At 34.7% G+C, this 18,030-nt stretch overlaps 1 protein-coding gene across 1 annotated transcript; it reads left to right on the top strand.

Annotated features, from left to right (window-relative positions):
- The first annotated feature begins 1,632 nt into the window (after window positions 1–1,632).
- Window positions 1,633–16,576, top strand: RtcB (RtcB RNA ligase). Its single transcript, XM_085957931.1, has 6 exons — window positions 1,633–2,025; window positions 7,156–7,286; window positions 11,349–11,582; window positions 12,846–13,316; window positions 14,285–14,449; window positions 16,288–16,576. Exons 1-6 carry the CDS (start codon window positions 1,734–1,736, stop codon window positions 16,513–16,515), a joined length of 1,521 nt encoding a protein of 506 aa, XP_085814057.1. The 5' UTR covers window positions 1,633–1,733; the 3' UTR covers window positions 16,516–16,576.
- The last annotated feature ends 1,454 nt before the right edge of the window (window positions 16,577–18,030 follow it).

Below are 18,030 nucleotides of genomic sequence, written 5' to 3'. Positions count from 1 at the left end.
AATTTATGAGTTTTGACCTTTCAGCACAAGTGGACAGCTATAAAACAACTGCCTAAAATTTAAACAATAATATTTGATATATGGAATAGTTTGCCTGAAACACATGACGCGTTAAAAAAACTAGCTTTTAGAATTCCCACAATCTTTGCCTCTACATATAAATGCGAACAAACATTTTCATCTATGTACCAAATAAAAAATAAACAAGCAGAATGATGGATGAAAATTTACATTCATGTAATTATTCAATTAAAAATAAGTAACTATTTGCCAGATATAGTAAAGCTATCAAAAGCGATGCATGGACGCCGGGTCTAATTAATTTTTTTAATAAAAAATCTTGAAATTTTTCCTTCTTAAAATCCATATACATATGTATTTTACATATATGCGGCTCTCTGGTACCTTTGTTATTCTGTTTTTTTGACAATTTGGCTCTTCTCATTTGACAAACTGCCGACCCCTGCCCATGACCAGTGGTTCACAACCTATTTGAAAGAAGGGCTAATTTATATATTTTCTAATTTTTCACGGGCCGAAGTGGGGAAGTGTTGAAAAATAATGATAATTATACTGGACGGTATATATATTTAATTATTTTTAATTTATCAGCTACTACAAATTACTTTCCAGTCGGCATTGCATACATATTATGTATTTGCACGATAGTTAGTATATAGGAAATTAGAAATTTGTCTATTGAAGTATTTATTTTGGGCCACATGCGGGCCGCGGTTTGTGCATCACTGTCCTAGATCAAGACTACTGGTAGTTTTGGTTTATTACTAAAATTTGTGAAAGCCATAAAACCTAAAATACCAATATTGACAGCACGTTGTATTTACGTGATAAACTTAAATGCAGTAAGGTAGATGTAAATATTTAAAAATAACTTATTCTTTCGTACATGTTTAAGTATACCCCATATTTCTCCGCACTCGTGAATCCTACCTTTTTACAACTACTCTCAGAAGGTCAATAATGCACTTCCCATTATTCTTGTATTCTCTGGACAAACCTGTAGGTAATGAAAATTAGTTCATTGGAGTATTGAATCCATCGAAAACCAAAAAGTAAATGTTAGTACGTAATCAGGTTCCTGTGACTGGTCGTCCGCTGTCTTTGACTGTCAGTCGCCATTGTTGAATTCAGCTATCTTTTTGTCATCGAATTATAGCACGCGGTCCAAGAAATGGTAGTATTTCGGCAAAAATTATAGGATGTGTTGAAAATGTAAAAATATGCTAACCGGCGAATTCAATTCCATTTTTCAAAATTGCGATAATTTTGACGTACTATAAATTTTTGATAGTACGCGGACCAAAATGTACTATAATTATAGTTCGGTTTGCAACACTGACATAGCGGAGGACCAGTCACAAGAGCCCGTAATCAACTATTTAATTTAAAAAATATCATCTCAATCCAAAAATACTATTGTTTATTACGGCATCAGCTGTTATATCTGTGCATCGTCCAACCTGTGGTATTAGATGATCTAAATCTACTAAGGAAAAAATATTTTTGACGTCTGTCAACCCTAAAGAGCATAGATCTAAAGAGGAAGTGTGTATTATTGTGTTGGCTATTCTGCTGAGTGGGATAAACATCCTATTTTCGTATTTTCACTTCATTTCGCTTGAGTTTTGACATTTCTACAGTCTGCCTGTAATTTATTGCCGGTGTTTCAATACTCGTTAATGATTGGTAATAATTGAAGATACAAACTAAACATGGTTGTGCGTCAGTATAACGATGAATTATCGTATTTGGAGAAGATCAACGCTCACTCTTGGCGAATCAAGAAAGGATTTCAGCCAAATATGAACGTCGAAGGCATCTTCTACGTGAACAGCACCCTCGAGAAGTTGATGCTGGAGGAGCTTCGCAATTCGTGCAAACCGGGAATGGTAGGAGGATTTCTTCCCGGGGTGAAGCAGATAGCCAATGTTGCAGCTCTGCCAGGGATAGTTGGCAAATCCGTAGGACTTCCAGATGTGCATTCTGGATATGGATTCGCAATAGGTTAGCAAATAAAATATTGTGCAATTATAATTTCCTTGTTATGGTCTCTCACATTATTTCGTATATAGCATCACGTCGGCACGTCAGTTTCGTTGACGGGCTTATAGATTATAAAACGATAAGTTTTATGCCTAATCACAGACTGAGACACACTCATGAACAAATAATGAACATTGATGTAAACTGTTCGAAAGTTGTATCAAATGTTTCTGAACATTAATTTTTGTAGAAAACTTACCATTCGTATTACTTGTATCGGTAATGATACAGTTTTCTATATCGTTTTTGTGGCTGATGAGGTCTTTTTGAGACGAAAAATCAAACCAAAACCAACACAATTTACCCGAACTCTGTACCCCCAAAATAAATAGGCTGTTAGGTTTTGGCTTAGTTTTTGGTCTCAAAAGGTCTCGTCCATAAAAAATTATGGGTCTTTTCGCTGTCATCTGTCAGTGAGCGCAGTGTTGCCAACCGAACTATAATTATAGTACATTTTGGTTCGTGTACTATTCGAAAAGTTACATTTTCGTCCGCGTACTATTAAAAAAGTATAGTACGTCAAAAATACCACAATTTTAAAATTTTTTATTTGAATTCGCCGGTTTGGTTAGGGGTGTGAAGCGAGGGACGGTGTATAATATAAATAATATCAGATCTCAGTGTGCGATATTAGTCTGGACGTGGTTTTGCGTTGTATACCTACTCTAAAAAACTAACGTGACAGTTAATGACGGCGGCCGGTGTTAGCATTTTTCGGTCGTAAGAGGTGTTATAATTAAGCAGGGCATCGGAATTTCTCGAATTCTCCGTTATGTTTATGTGACAAACAAAAAACTTTCATTTTCTACACGTCCTATAATTTTTGCCGAAATACTATAATGGCTTGGACCGCGTACTATAATTCGATGACAAAAAGATAGCTAAAATTCAAAATGGCGACTGACAGATTACGATGACGGAGAACCAGTAAAAAGCACCAAAACTATTTTATATTGCCGAATCATTTGCAATAAATGTGTGAAAAATAAAATTTGATATCATATTACGTTATAAATATTTGTCTTAATATATCTATCTGTCTGTCTGTAATGCATGAGAGAAAACATATCGCTCATGAGAAAACAATATGCCACATGATGCTAATTATACATGAGAGTAAAAAAATTAATATAGTTACCTAATCTCTATGATTCCATCAAATTTATCACGTATTTTTCATATTCAACTATTAATCTTAATAGTGAAATACAAAAAATTAAGAATTTTTATGAATTAATAGTGCTTATTGAGAGTTTTTGTTAATAGTGTGACCGCATGTGCTTTTATAATTTTTTTTACAAAAAAAGTTTTCTCCATGTAGACAATTAAGGTAAATGTACCAGTAGTTGACCTTTTTTCAATAAAATGCCCAAAATAAGAAACGTAGACACGGGATTGCTCTAAATTGTAAAGTTGAGACAAGTGAAGCCATCTGTGGTCGGATTGAGAAACTAACACATCACCATATGTCATAGGAGCGTCATAGCAGCTATTTGAAAACAACACATCACGCCGTAAGCATTTTATTTTTAATTTCTTAAGTAAATTGTTAAGGATATCAGTGGATGTAAGCATATGGCAATTTAATGTTTTTGACTTCATAATATCAAGTTAATGCATTACGGGCAGTCATCATATTGAAGTATCGATATCATTTGTAATTTTTAAGTTATATTTACAAGGAAGCAAGTTTGTGGGGGGGTCAACTACTCAAACTTTTTTAAATACTTTTTCAGTAGTTGACCAGGGTGGTCAACTACTAGATAAATTAAATAAAATTATTTCACTTAGTTTTGAACAATTTTTACATTCATAAGTATGGAACGATGATTATTTATTAATTAGAAGTGTCTAGGGTGGTTCTGTCCAGTAGATGACCTGGTGTCAACTTTTTATTTTTATTTTTTAAGCAACGGGTTTGTGTATTTTTTCTTCGGAAAACAAAAATTTCTTGAATTATAGCCCTGAATATATAGCAACTGAATGAAGCAAGCCAACAATAGCCGACAACTTACGAGAAATAGCGACGCGATAAAAAAATGCAGGGCATCACGGAGGATTTACTTTGGTCATTATAACATACCCATATAATTAATAATGTTAACGTTAGTTTTGCCGCAAATTGTTTATCAGCCTATCTCACCATACTTTTTATATAACCTGCCTGCTTCACCATACTTTCATATAACCTGCCGCCCCTAGGGGAGCAGGGTCTTAGCCAAAAAAGGAATCGAGACAGTGTACCAGCAGGTAAATGCCGACGATAAAGAATGCATAACCGTCATTGTAACAGGGAGTGTCGGTGGGGCTGTCACACCAACGACAGTCCTCTACAAGTACAAAAGAATTCCTCAAGAAATGAAAATGTGGACTTTGTCCATGGAGCCCTTAAACTGTAACAGTACCAGGAGAATCGTAAAGTGTGCCTTCAATGGTTTCATCAGAGGATCCCAAGCAGTATTTAGAGAGAGATCCTGAGTAAAAACATTGATGAGGAAAATCTTGAATCATTCCGCAAAAACAACGAACTTGATCAAGATGACAAGTCACTGTTCGCACTGTGACGAAAAGTAAAAAAATGAGTTGGAAAATATCACTCCACCTGACCCGGTCAGACTCATCGATGAGGCATTGCAAGAAGAGGAATCCGATGATATGATGTCTTTGGCCGCCTGGAATACTATGAATTATTATGATCAGATCAGATGTTTCATCTCCAATCGCTAGGGCACCTGTGGCTGGTCTAACGACTTGTGATGGTGATTCGTCTCCAATCGCCAGTGCACCTAAGGCTGGTATAAGGATTTGTAATGATACTTCGTCTCCAATCGCCAGTGAACCCGTGGCTGGTCCATCAAATATTCGTAGTCCATTCAAGAGACATTTTTTCTTCCCCAGTGAAGGGGAAGAAAAATTCATGAAGAAAGCAAAAAAGGGAAAAAACCCCTACCAGTGTTTCCGGTAAACCTTGCCAGGAGTATTTCCTAAACAAAAAGTGGAAGAAAGAAGAAATGGAACGGTTGAAAAAAGAACGAGCTGCAGAGAGGCAAAGAAAGAAAGAACTAAATGAGCATACAAAGGAAGAAAAAAAATGGGGGAATTGAAAGCAGTCAAGAAGAAAATGCGTTTTTCTTCCGAGTCTTCTAACCCAAGTGTTGACATTTCAGACTCAGCGGAGAGTGAATGGCATAAGTCTAGTGATGAAAGCTTTAAGCCTAAAACTCGATGGCTGCCCGTTATGAAAGTCATTAATGAACATTATATTATAATACTTCCCGGGGAAAATCATCCATATTTCTAAAGTAAAAGCTACTATTTCATCGATGCAAAAGTGTGGGAGATTATGGAAATGGCCAGAGCGACCCGATGTACTTAGCTATGAATGGAAGGTGGTAGTATCCCACATAAATGATCCGACACAAGTAAGCAAAACTCGTAATGTTTATTTAGTTCCGGAATAATTGGACTTTATTTGGAATATCTAAGGATTTTTATGTTAAGTTTTATTTTGGTGAGTACTGAGCCTATGCGTTACTATGTAGTATGTATGTACTTAGTTGCTAAAATAAATATATTTTTGAATTTTTAGTTTGAAGTTACTAATTTTGCACCTTTTGTTACCCGAAGCTGATGATTGGCTGTCAAACAAAATCCTCTCCTATGTAACTTGTTACTGAACCGCCCATTGTTACCAAGTTGATTCAAGTAGCTATGGGCTAGAGTGGTCTGACAGGAAGTCCTGAGGCAACTCTGCCATAAAGCCTTCTGATTAGACATGGTCAACTACTGAAAAATATAGTGGTTAACTACTGGAACCCCTGATTAGACATGGTCAACTACTGAAACATATAGTGGTCAACTACTGGAACTTTCAATTTTTTGGATGGTCAACTACTGGAACAAAAACATGGTCTTGAAAAATTGAACACAATTTTTTTGTAACAGACCCTTTCTTAATTTTTGTCTTGTCATATTAATTAAGACATTTGATCCATTATGAGTAGACTTGCTTTGCCAACATTCGGTGTAATGCTAAACGTTAATCGTTATTTTTGTTGAATTTTTTTTCTTAAGTGGTCAACTACTGGTACGTTTACCTTATATTAAATACCTTTTTCTGTGGGCACAGATGCTTTTCGATTCAATAATTATTGTTAATTTAAAATTTGATATTTTCATACATTTCGATGCATCATTATCACACACTAAGATTATGTTAGGTTATATTAGGTTGGGATAGGTTCGGTTGGGTTTGGTTAGGTTAGGTTAGGTTAGGTTGAGTTTGGTCTAAAAAGAAAGTTATAAAAGCTCATGCGGGCGTCTGCGGTACTATTACTGAGTTTTTTACATCTCGTATTTTGTGGCATACGAGGTATTGTTTCCTCATGAGTGATATCGTCGCTATAGGATTGGTTTGTCGAATATCCATTTTTGTCGAAATCGACCTTTTAATGCAGAATGATTTTTTGTATCTAAATGGACCAGAACCATCCTTTTCTTTACATTGCTTTGTAATGAAAACAGCATTCATATGCTGTAAAAGCAACAATTTAAATACCTTCATGTATTTAAATATAGGATAATCAAATTTGTTTTTCGTCTCCTGAACATTTGACATTTGGTCTATTCCTACAGCGACGATATGTAAATGTATAGGGAGACAGGGAGAAGACGTATTAAAAGGAGTAAGGTGAGAGAAAACATACACGTAAACGCAAATTCCAAACTTGACCCTGCAAATAGAGGAATCATTTATTTTAATCAGTTCATGAAACAAAACAAATGATAAAATACATACTCTTATAATAGTTTGCCAGATATTTATGGTCACCACCTTATCGTCATATGGTCACTTATGCCACCTAGTAATTTTTTCTAGTTTTAAAATATAATTAGTTACGTACTGCAAATCATTTTAAAATTCAGTTGTTGAAATGATACGTCTCAGTTAAATAATGTTTATGTTGGAACAGTCATCTGCCAGATAGAACAAATCTTGTTGCTTTGATAATATCATCTTGTAAAATATATCTGCCAGATAGAACAAATCTTGTTGCTTTGATAATATCATCTTGTAAAATATTTCTATAGGGAACATGGCAGCTTTCGATATGGCGGATCCCTTATCCGTGGTTTCTCCAGGAGGTGTGGGATTTGATATCAATTGCGGAGTTCGTTTACTTCGTACCAATCTCTTCGCCAAGGATGTCATCCCAATAAAGGTAATTGCATGACAAAATCTTTCCGTATTATAATCATCGACTTACTAGTGGACGCAGCATCCGAAGAATAAAAGTGGTATCATAAACGACCCTGCTCATAGTCATCTGGGTCTGCTCACACAGATGCATTCTTTCGTAAACAGATGAAATGATCTCTAACTACATTGCAATAAGGTTGCATGTTGCAAATTCGTGTTCCTGTCTCAACATCATTGAAAATTCTACTAACGTGTCCACTTACATTTGCCACGTACAATATACTTTATATTAAATTATGTTAGTAGTCATATCTTTGAAAAATTCCACTAGTGTCTCAGAGCAATAATGCTAAGAGAAAGGGTCCGGTTATATGAAGCCGTTTTGTTTGCATATAATGCACAAAAAATACTATATATTCCAGCAACACGTACCTACTCCCAATATTGCCCATAGCACATATTAAGTCAAGCCAATATATTATACTGGCTTCACTTCTAGCTAAGTGGATTATTTATATTATGTCTTCCATCTTACTCTAAAACCCATATTGCTCAGATTATACGTGTGCCGAATGTTTGCTCACTTGCACTTATGGCTAGTCGTCGCTATAGGATTTGTTTCCCGAATAGACCAAATGTCAATTTTACAGGAGACGAAAAACAATTTTCATTGTCGTATATTTTAATATCAGTAGATGTATCAATCATTCTTTCTATACTGTATGATTGCAACATTATCTAAGAATAGATTCCAAGAATGATATACTGGTATAAATCATTAAATGCACAGAAAATGCGTTTTATTTACAAGTACTCACTGTGGATATTCGGGAAATTTTTAGCGCTCTCAGAATAATGGATATTCGGGACAAAACATGGACGTTCGGGATTTAAGACCGTAGCGTATTGCTGCACGGCCCACAGATTACTGAGTGGTCAAAAAGTACGCGCCTCAAATGTTATATTTATTTACACGATAATTGTTAATAATTACCTCTACTATTTAAATACTTAAGGATCGTAATTACCCAAGTTCGTATGTAATAATAACATGCGGCAATCGCTTTTTCGGTTTTTTTTCGGATTAAGTAATAAAATAGTTTTTAAGTAATTAACTATTTTTTTATTGAACGAATAATTCACAAGATTTAAGAATGTACCATTCTAATAATTGAACATACTTACATAATTTTTTAAAATCACTTCTGAGAAAATATATGATAAATACTTCTCAAAAACGGTTTGCCAAAAGTCGCGGGTCACACGATGACTTGGAAGGGCGAAGAGGTTTTTATATTAATACTTTTTCCAAAAAAAAAAATCCCTATTTATATATGTCTGTATATTATTATATCTATATATTTCTATAATTGACAATTAAACTTATTACAAACCACCAAATAAATATTATATATTTACTATTGTAAGGAATAACAACACAAAATAATAGCATGTATAAATTAATTACCATTGGCTGCTAATATTAGGTAGGTACCAATATCCTAAGTATATAATATCCACCAAATAAATAGTTACTAACATACATATTAAATTAAATTAACTATCAGCGCATTCAAAAATAAATAATAGCATCGCTTTTATTTTCATAGAAATACCTAGATTAAAAGTAAAATAAAGACAAACAATGTTTGATTAATAATAATTTGAAATAATAATTATTTTTACGTCATAGTAGTTGCCGGGTCATACTGTAGAATTCATATAACCGTTGGGATTTTGTGTCATTTATCAAAACAAAATGCAGTTATTTAGGTTAACCGGTTATATGCCGGGGGTTTTGGTATGGCCGTGCATGAAGGGCCGCGATTTTCTTTTAAAAAATAAAACCTAATAAATATATATTTTTTGGCAATAAATTAATAGTATATTATATAGATTTACCAAATAAATGCACTATTTGTCATCTGCTTCGCCATTTATTAAAAAAATCATAACCAAATATTTTACAAAACGTCAGGGTTGTCACAAAACTTACACACGATTATAAAACTATCATAAAAGAAATAAACTATAAAATCACAATATTCCAGTATTCCACCCGTGAAACAAAGTTTGGTTAGCAATGCAAATATCACGAGACAACTGACTGATATTGTCAACACGTGCGTGTCAACCCTGCTGAGCGACACATATCGGTAACGAGATGAAGCTATTTTAAAACACTGATTTTAAAACAAAAAAAAAGTTGTGCAAATACGAAAACATTACACCATGATTCCAAGAGTTGTTGCTGTGTATACCATATGTTTGAATTATTAAAATAATTGTCATTGGATAGTAAAAATAGGTGTCAAAGTGGACCGTATATATACGGTCATTTGCTATGGTCGGCACTGCGCTCACGGAATTGTAGACCGTATATATACGGTTGTGGCATCTAACCGGTTAAAATACTCACTTCCACAACTCTACTGTAAGTTCAGGGTGAACTGGTGATGTATCAGCTATGAATGATCTCTTCAAATTTGATGAATTCACTATTAAAACAATAGTAACGTTAAAAACAATATCAATAAGACGAAATTTGAAAGAAGTCTCCGGACGGCCGAAAAATATGAAAGTGGGCGTGATTGTATTAGTGCTAGACAGCGTGAATGTAGGAGCGAGATGCACGGCGTGAGCGAGGTTTGATTGGCTAAAGTCATATTCGGGAAATAAACACTCAGCCAGAGATATATTTCGACCGAAATTAACTTGGATATTCAGGTACGAATAGTTGGACATTCGGGAGAACACCACGGAGTAATTGTAACTTAACATGGCGTATTCGGGTTTTTTAAAAAAATATCTCTGTTCCTAGATAAAAATATATTGTTTTTATAAATGATTTCGGTAGAGTTCGATAAAAGAAATTGAACTGCATTAAAATGTCGATTTCGACAAAAATGGATATTCGGGAAACAAATCCTATAGCGACGTAGTGTCTATTATATTATTATTATGTATTAAGATTTTGTATGTGAGGTCCTAGTCAGTGGTAATAATTAGGGCCCGGATTTATATGCTAGTGCATGTTTTGTTAGGGTGTATGCACAGCTATGAGAGTTGCACAGAAATCTGTTTTGAAAGACACAGAATCCAAAAATAAAATTTTATTGTGCTTGTAAATGCATATTTGAGACGTTAGAGCATATTTGAGAGCTTTTGAATTTATAATTTTAATTTTTTTTTTAATTATTTTATCAAAATATTACTAAGTTAGGAAGGTAGATAGTTTAGATGCACTTGCATTTTTAATGCCATCTCCGAGCTGTGCATTTATCAGAAAAAGTTAATTCAACTCGGGCACTTTTATTTAAAGTTTGCCCAATCACCTCTGCGCACGTTGAGAGGTCGTTTTCCGCATAATAAACATAATACTGACATACCTGTGCGGAAAAATTTAATGCCAGAGCATATTTTTTTTCTCGGGCAAAAAACAGAAAATAGTATTTAGGAATAGTTAAGTGTGTCGTTTTTGTTTTTTAAGTTATGTTTGGTTTACATTGCATTTATTATTCAATTATTTTTTGTACTTCTGAAAAAACTATTTTGAAAATTGTAATTGATTAACTTTATATTCAGTGTTGGTGTGTTTTTGTTCTGCTATCGTATTATGTTGAAAAATTATTAACTAGTTATTTGATTTTTTGTCAGTAATATTGGGTAAAGTGTGTATTTACAAGTTTTTCCATAAAAAATATCAATTTTTAACTGCATATTTCTTCAGTTTTAGTGCATATTTTATTGGTTTTAAGTGCATACGTGCATGCATATAATCATGTTTTTTATTGCATATAAATCCGCTCCCTAGTAATAATGGACAATCATCATTTTATCATTGTATTATTGATGATATTGTATTATCCGATATTTTGTTAATACTTACACTGCAATTAAATAGGGGCACTAAATGACTACAGTGCTACCTTAAAACCCGCTAGGTCGACGAACATCAAGTTCGGCAGAAGGATTAGGACTAGGGACCAAGAAGAGTGGAAGGGGAAGCTAGGGGAGGTCTTGTTCTTATTAAATTATTATATAGTTTGAAGATTATTCAATAGTTTTTTGATTTTGTTTTAAGGAACAACTGGCCCAAAGTCTGTTTGATCACATCCCCGTGGGAGTTGGATCGAAGGGTATAATTCCCATGAACGCTCGTGATTTAGAAGAGGCGTTGGAGATGGGTATGGATTGGTCTCTCCGCGAGGGCTACATCTGGGCTGAGGACAAGGAGCACTGTGAAGAATATGGGAGGATGCTTAACGCAGACCCATCCAAAGTCAGCATGCGAGCAAAGAAACGGGGGCTGCCGCAGGTAATTGGCATTTATCAATTATTTTTAATATGTCCATACCTGATGGAGCAATATGGTGTGTGGATTTGGAATCGGGTGTTTTAATATAAATATTTTTTTTTATCCATCAAATCAGTCATTTACTAATTATTAGCTATTAAAATACTCTTTTATTGAACTGGCTATTTATATATGTGAAATTTATGTGGATAGTACCTATTATATTTTGGAAAATAATATTTTTAATTGGATATCGTCACTTAAGAAACAACACCGTGGAAGTCAATTAATTAAAATTTTCAGGGGAAACAAAAAACGTCCCAAAAAATTGAAAATTGATACCTTTAAACTTATTTTTTTTGTGTTAAAAAAAAAACATTTTTTCATTCAAAAAGAATTTTTCCATAGAAGGAACACGGTGTAGGATTTTTTTACCTACCGAATGTTATTCAAAACTCAAAACCGCCAAATGGAGACTTACACGGTGTTGTTTCTTAAAAGACGATATTTACAACTGTTTTGATTATTTAATCACCGGACTATTTTGATTTCGTATAAGAACAAATAAAACAACCCCATAATAATTATAGTTGATCAAATGAATGAAACTAATGGAACAAAGAAATAAATGTAAATTCATACAATATAATTACATAACAATGCTATTCTACAGCCTACCAGACTATGCAAATAATTGTACAGAACTTTTTTATTCATACTAGCTGCTGGCTAGCATGCCGTGTATAATTTTTGTATTCACATTGTAGTATATGTTATTGCTATAGAAGTTTTATACGCTACATCTTTTTGGCCATGCACCTAGTGTAATGCATCTATTATGCAATTCGACTGCTTAATCTGCAAACCAGCTAACTGCACTTTTGACCAAAAATGAGATTTTGATAGCATTTTGTTAAAAAGAATGTTTTCTATGCTCATACAAAATTTCAAACTTCTAAACCTATAAATAAATCGTTCTTCATACGAAACAGCCAACTGCAGATGCCAAATTTTGAATATCGTAAATGGAATAACTCCGCTCTTTATATATAGAAGGGAAGCTAAAATAGTGTATTAACTCTTTTCTATTCAAGACAACAGATTTTGTGCATGGCTTGCCTATTCTCACAACACAAACAATGAATAAATAATGAATATATTATTATTTAATTGAAAAACAACATTTCATTTCTTCCATGGCAGTCTTGGGCTGGTATTTAACTGAGAAGAATCTGCTTTGATTTTGTTAGATTTTACTGATAAATTAAATCGTAATTTATACAGCTTGGGACACTCGGTGCGGGTAACCATTACACAGAAATCCAAGTCGTTGACGAAATATACGACAAATACGCTGCTAGCAAGATGGGAATCGAAGAGAAAGGACAAGTCTGCATCATGATCCATTCCGGAAGCCGTGGATTCGGTCACCAAGTAGCGACAGACGCCTTGGTCCAAATGGAGAAAGCCATGAAACGAGACAAAATCGAAACCAACGACAGACAATTGGCTTGCGCTCGTATCAATTCACCGGAAGGACAAGACTATCTCAAGGCGATGGCGGCCGCCGCCAACTTCGCATGGGTCAACCGAAGCTCGATGACATTTTTGACCCGGCAAGCCTTCGCGAAACAGTTCCACATGACCCCAGATGACCTGGATATGCATGTTATTTATGACGTCTCACATAATATTGCCAAAGTCGAAGAACATGTTGTGGATGGACATCGAAAAACTCTGCTTGTTCACAGAAAGGTCAGTATGATATATTATGAAATCAAAATGCATTTTTCTCATTAATATTCTATGTAATTACCCAAAAAATTAGATTTGTTTTCAATTATTGAAACCCCCACAAACATAAATAATAATCAACTATTTCTTTTATTCAACGAATAAGACACTAGATTTGAGAATGTAACATTCTATATGTTGAATATATTATGTACATAATTTGAAAACATTTCGTCCATACAACCAATATGTAGTTAAAATCGCTATAATTAAGTAGGTTGCCCTTAGCCTAATTGGAAAAGCACACTGGCGCGAATCCAGCGGTGACAGATTCTAGTGCTATGGCGATACCTTATCTAGGTATGCATGAGATGTTTTGAAATTATTTATATATTATATATTTATATAAGTTTTACACAAAAATTTCGAAACCCAACACATGCCCCACACATATTTCCATCAAATTAATGGATAGTCCTCATCGTAAAAATTGTATGCTTTTTAATCAAAACAATACTCCATAAGTCCATCCGATGACAGAGTAAGCATTTACTAGCAAACATGTCCTCACTTATGATTGTTTAATTACCATGTGCCTAATGGTGTTATTTTACTTATGCACTCATCACAACCGAATTGATTGTGTACATTCAAATGGCACTGAAAACATTGAACAAATGCATGTACAGTAGGCGCTCGGTAATCCGGCGTTCACCAATTCGGCACGTCCAATAGTCAGGCATTTTGCAACTCAGCTCTATATCCGGCAGGTTTCACATTAAACTGCCGGATTATAGAGTGGAGAGCCGTTCGCTCGGCAGTTCGGTGGGCGACCTTGAATTATTTTCTATAGAAATCCGATAATCCGACAATCCGGCATAGGTGAAAAAATATGGGTGCCGGATTACCGAGCGCCTACCGTACTTACCTGCTATGCGAATATCAACATGGCAACAGATTAAAACCTTATATTATTGAAAACTTTTCAGGGCTCTACACGGGCGTTCCCCCCTCACCATCCTTTGATACCAGTGGACTACCAGCTGACGGGTCAACCCGTATTGATTGGTGGCACAATGGGCACCTGCAGCTATGTTCTTACCGGCACTCACCAAGGAATGACTGAAACATTCGGATCCACTTGCCATGGCGCTGTGAGTACTAAGAATGCAATTTTAACAGTTGAGGATAGCTCTTGTTACACTATCCCGTATATTCCGAATTGGGGTTGTCAAACTTATTTATCGAATTTACCTGCTTACCATTGTGGTCTGTGAAAGTTTTTTGCATTCCACAATCTTTAAGTGGTTTTTGCTGTAAATCTGTCCACCTTCTGAACTCAGGAAATTCATAACCGTAGTCTGAGCATAATCAAATTTACTCTGGTGACCCCATAATATTAAACATAATCTATTTATATTATCATCTTATAGCTTTTTCCGTTTTGGCGAGCGATTGTGTGCCTTATTTGTCATGTCTGATAGGTTCAAAAAAAAAATCCATCCCTGATCGTTCTTTTTTCGAAAACAGTAGATTGAATTTTATAAATCTTGCAATGTACTTGATTGCTCCATAATATTTTACCATTCGCCGCGAGACTAGTTTTTATAACGCAATATTATGGGGGATTTTTTTTTTTTTTTGAAATATTGCAATACTTCATATAATATATTATCTTCCTGGTTTTCTATATCTTTTTCTATTAGCATTATCATCAAAATTAGTCTATAGGTGCCAGTAAGTTATGAAGAAGAATAATTTGCCCTATTAATTCTGCTCATGCTTTCTGACTATCTTTGATAATACTGATCAGTGTTACATGTCAGACTGTTTGAAACCGGACCCACCGAGCTAATTTTTTTCATTGAAGTCAATACTCTTTCCCCAATTGAGAGATGTGGTGATAAAAATAACTAGGTACTTTCATTTCCTTGCCTACTTAGGAATTACAAGTGAATTGTGTTGTGATTAAAATTTATTCAGTAGGTGCATTACTGATATTGAAATAATTTTCTATTTTCACTCAGCACACACTTCGAAGTTTTCATAAAACCTTTTTGGAGAAATAGTTGTTAGAAGCCGTCCATATAATAATATGACTTCACACTTTAGGGAGGGAGTCAGATATCATGTGATGGAGTGATGAGAGGATGAGGAGATGAGAGGATGTGAGTCAGGAGATATAATGTGATGATTTGTGACGAAGGTTGGAGGGGTCAGATAAAATTTGACGTCACAAAGTAAACAAAAAAAATAAAAGGATTTGAAAACACAATATTGGGGATCGGGGATTTAAGGATAAATATAAAAAAAAACATTGTTAAGGGGGTGTCAGAAAATAATGTGATGTGAAATAGACAGGGGGGTAAAAGGTTATGTGACGATGGGGCTAGGTTAAAAAATAGCCAGAATTCTGTGACATCATATATGGACGGCCCCTTAGTGGAAACAAGTAGAAAACTACGGCGCCTGCAACGCATATAATCACAATTTTATTAAAATGCAACACCATGTCATTAGGACGCCAAGCTGTCTGCAAGAACTAGGGAGACAGACTGGCGATAGCCAGCTGGCTCTGCTAGTAAATAATATTTTCTTAATTAAACTATTTTTTATCAGTGAATAAATAATACACTTGATTAATGCAGCATTGTTAATTAAGCATTTATAATTTGAAACAACCTCAGAAACAAAATTATTACTGAAACATTCAGTAATTCTGCAGAAATTTTCTTATCAACTATGCATTCGGGTGGCTCTCGTGGTGCAGTGCGTAAGGCGCTGGCCTTCCACCCGAAAGTTCTGGGTTCGATTCCCCAATATATATAATATTTATGTGTTTTTCTCAATGCCTGGGTGTTTGTGATTGTTCAAAATTACTAACAACCACCTTGTACGAAAAAACAAAGACATGGTTATTAATAATTCTAAAAAAAAAGAAGCTGCATTCGAGGTGATTGTAAAGGATCTAATTAATTTATTCACTTTCTAGGGCCGAGCGTTATCCAGAGCAAAATCTAGAAGAAATTTGGACTACAAAGACGTGTTGGCAAAACTGGACGACCTTGGAATATCAATCCGAGTGGCTTCGCCAAAACTAGTCATGGAGGAGGCACCAGAATCTTACAAAAATGTCACCGATGTGGTGGATACGTGCCACGCTGCTGGCATCAGCAAAAAATGTATCAAACTCAAACCAATTGCCGTAATTAAGGGATAACATTGTTGTTTTGTATCTTTGTGATAACTGTGAACTTCATAATAAATTATTTTTAACTAACATTGTGTATTTATTTTGTAGTTATCTTAAGGGCGGACGTGCTCAGCGTGGGTCAAAATGGAGCTTTTTTTCTATTTTCAAAGCATGATCCTGGACACATACCTTAAACGTTGTAGATAATCTATTTATATAATTTTGAAGCCTTATTATCCGTTATATTTATTTTAAACATTTGATGACTGCACTGTAGCTTAAGGCCATGCATTAGTTGAGGCACGGTCTAAAAAGATCGTTGCTAGGCGATGTGCGGATTGCGGGTCGCGGGTGAAAATGACGCCTGTCAAACGAAATATTATTTCTCATATAAATCCAACATACGTCCATTTTATGTTCTGTTTATTATTCTATTAGTATCAATAATAATATATTCATTGACATGTTTGCTTTTTAAAGTAAATGGGTAAAGTTTTTAGTCATCTTTACACGATTTTAGAATTAATTGGCCCGTCGCCATCACGCAGCAAAGTGACGTGCGTCCGACTCCACGTTCTCTCAGTGAATGCGAAGTAAGTACAAATTTTCGTCGCGCGTACAGTTGAACATTATTTGGCGTTTCACTGATGCGTCACCTTAACCACTGGGGAATGCCAAAAGAAATGGCGTATTTCAAAAAAACACTACCTTATTCTTAGGTCAATAATTATTATATAGCAATCATTATTCATAGGATATTTATCACACTTGAATGGTCAAAGACATAGCTTATAATGAGTATCTTTAGAATTATCTTCAAATGTGTTAATCTTGCCCATTTTTTGAATAATAAAATGCCCAATTCTTATCAAATTTGGGATCACAGAGATTACCAATATAATTTTTTATCGTAAATATTTCACTATAATAATGTCGATATAAATTATACTGATGGTTTTATAAATGCGTTTAAAAATTAATAAACGTAAAAAATCTTAACACCACTGCACAGTTATGTACTGAAATATGACTATATTCTAAAATATTAGAGCGAGAGGTTTAAAAGAATACTATTTTATGTAATAAAAATACTTTATGCAGTCATCAAATGTTTAAAGTAAATATAAAGGATAACAAGGCTTCAAAATTATATAAATAGATTATCTACAACGTTTAAGTATGTCCAGGATCATGCTTTGAAAATAGAACAAAAGCTCCATTTTGACCTACCTTGAGCATGTCCCCCCTTAAACAAATTATTTTTACTAGCTGAGCCAGCTGGCGGTCGCCAGTCTGTCTCGCTAGGTCTTGCAGACGGCTTGGCGGTGTTGGAATTCAATATAACTGTGAAGTATGCATAGAGTTTTCCCTTCGGAATTGATTTTCATTCACCTCAAGACAGTTTGACATTTTGCTGATTTGTCAGTTTTACGATTTTCAAGTCGTCACTGTCAATATAAATTTGGGGTCATATGCGTAGTCTATTCTGGAGTCTGGCCTTCACAATATCGTCCGACACCACCTCAGGCTGATAGGCCAAGT

Source organism: Rhyacophila brunnea, unplaced genomic scaffold, assembly GCF_057557595.1.
Source record: "Rhyacophila brunnea isolate RB1 unplaced genomic scaffold, BYU_Rbru_1.0 scaffold_7, whole genome shotgun sequence".
NCBI lineage: Eukaryota > Metazoa > Arthropoda > Insecta > Trichoptera > Rhyacophilidae > Rhyacophila > Rhyacophila brunnea.
Note: the sequence above shows the minus strand (reverse complement) of the source record. Positions and strands in the feature narration are given on the sequence as shown.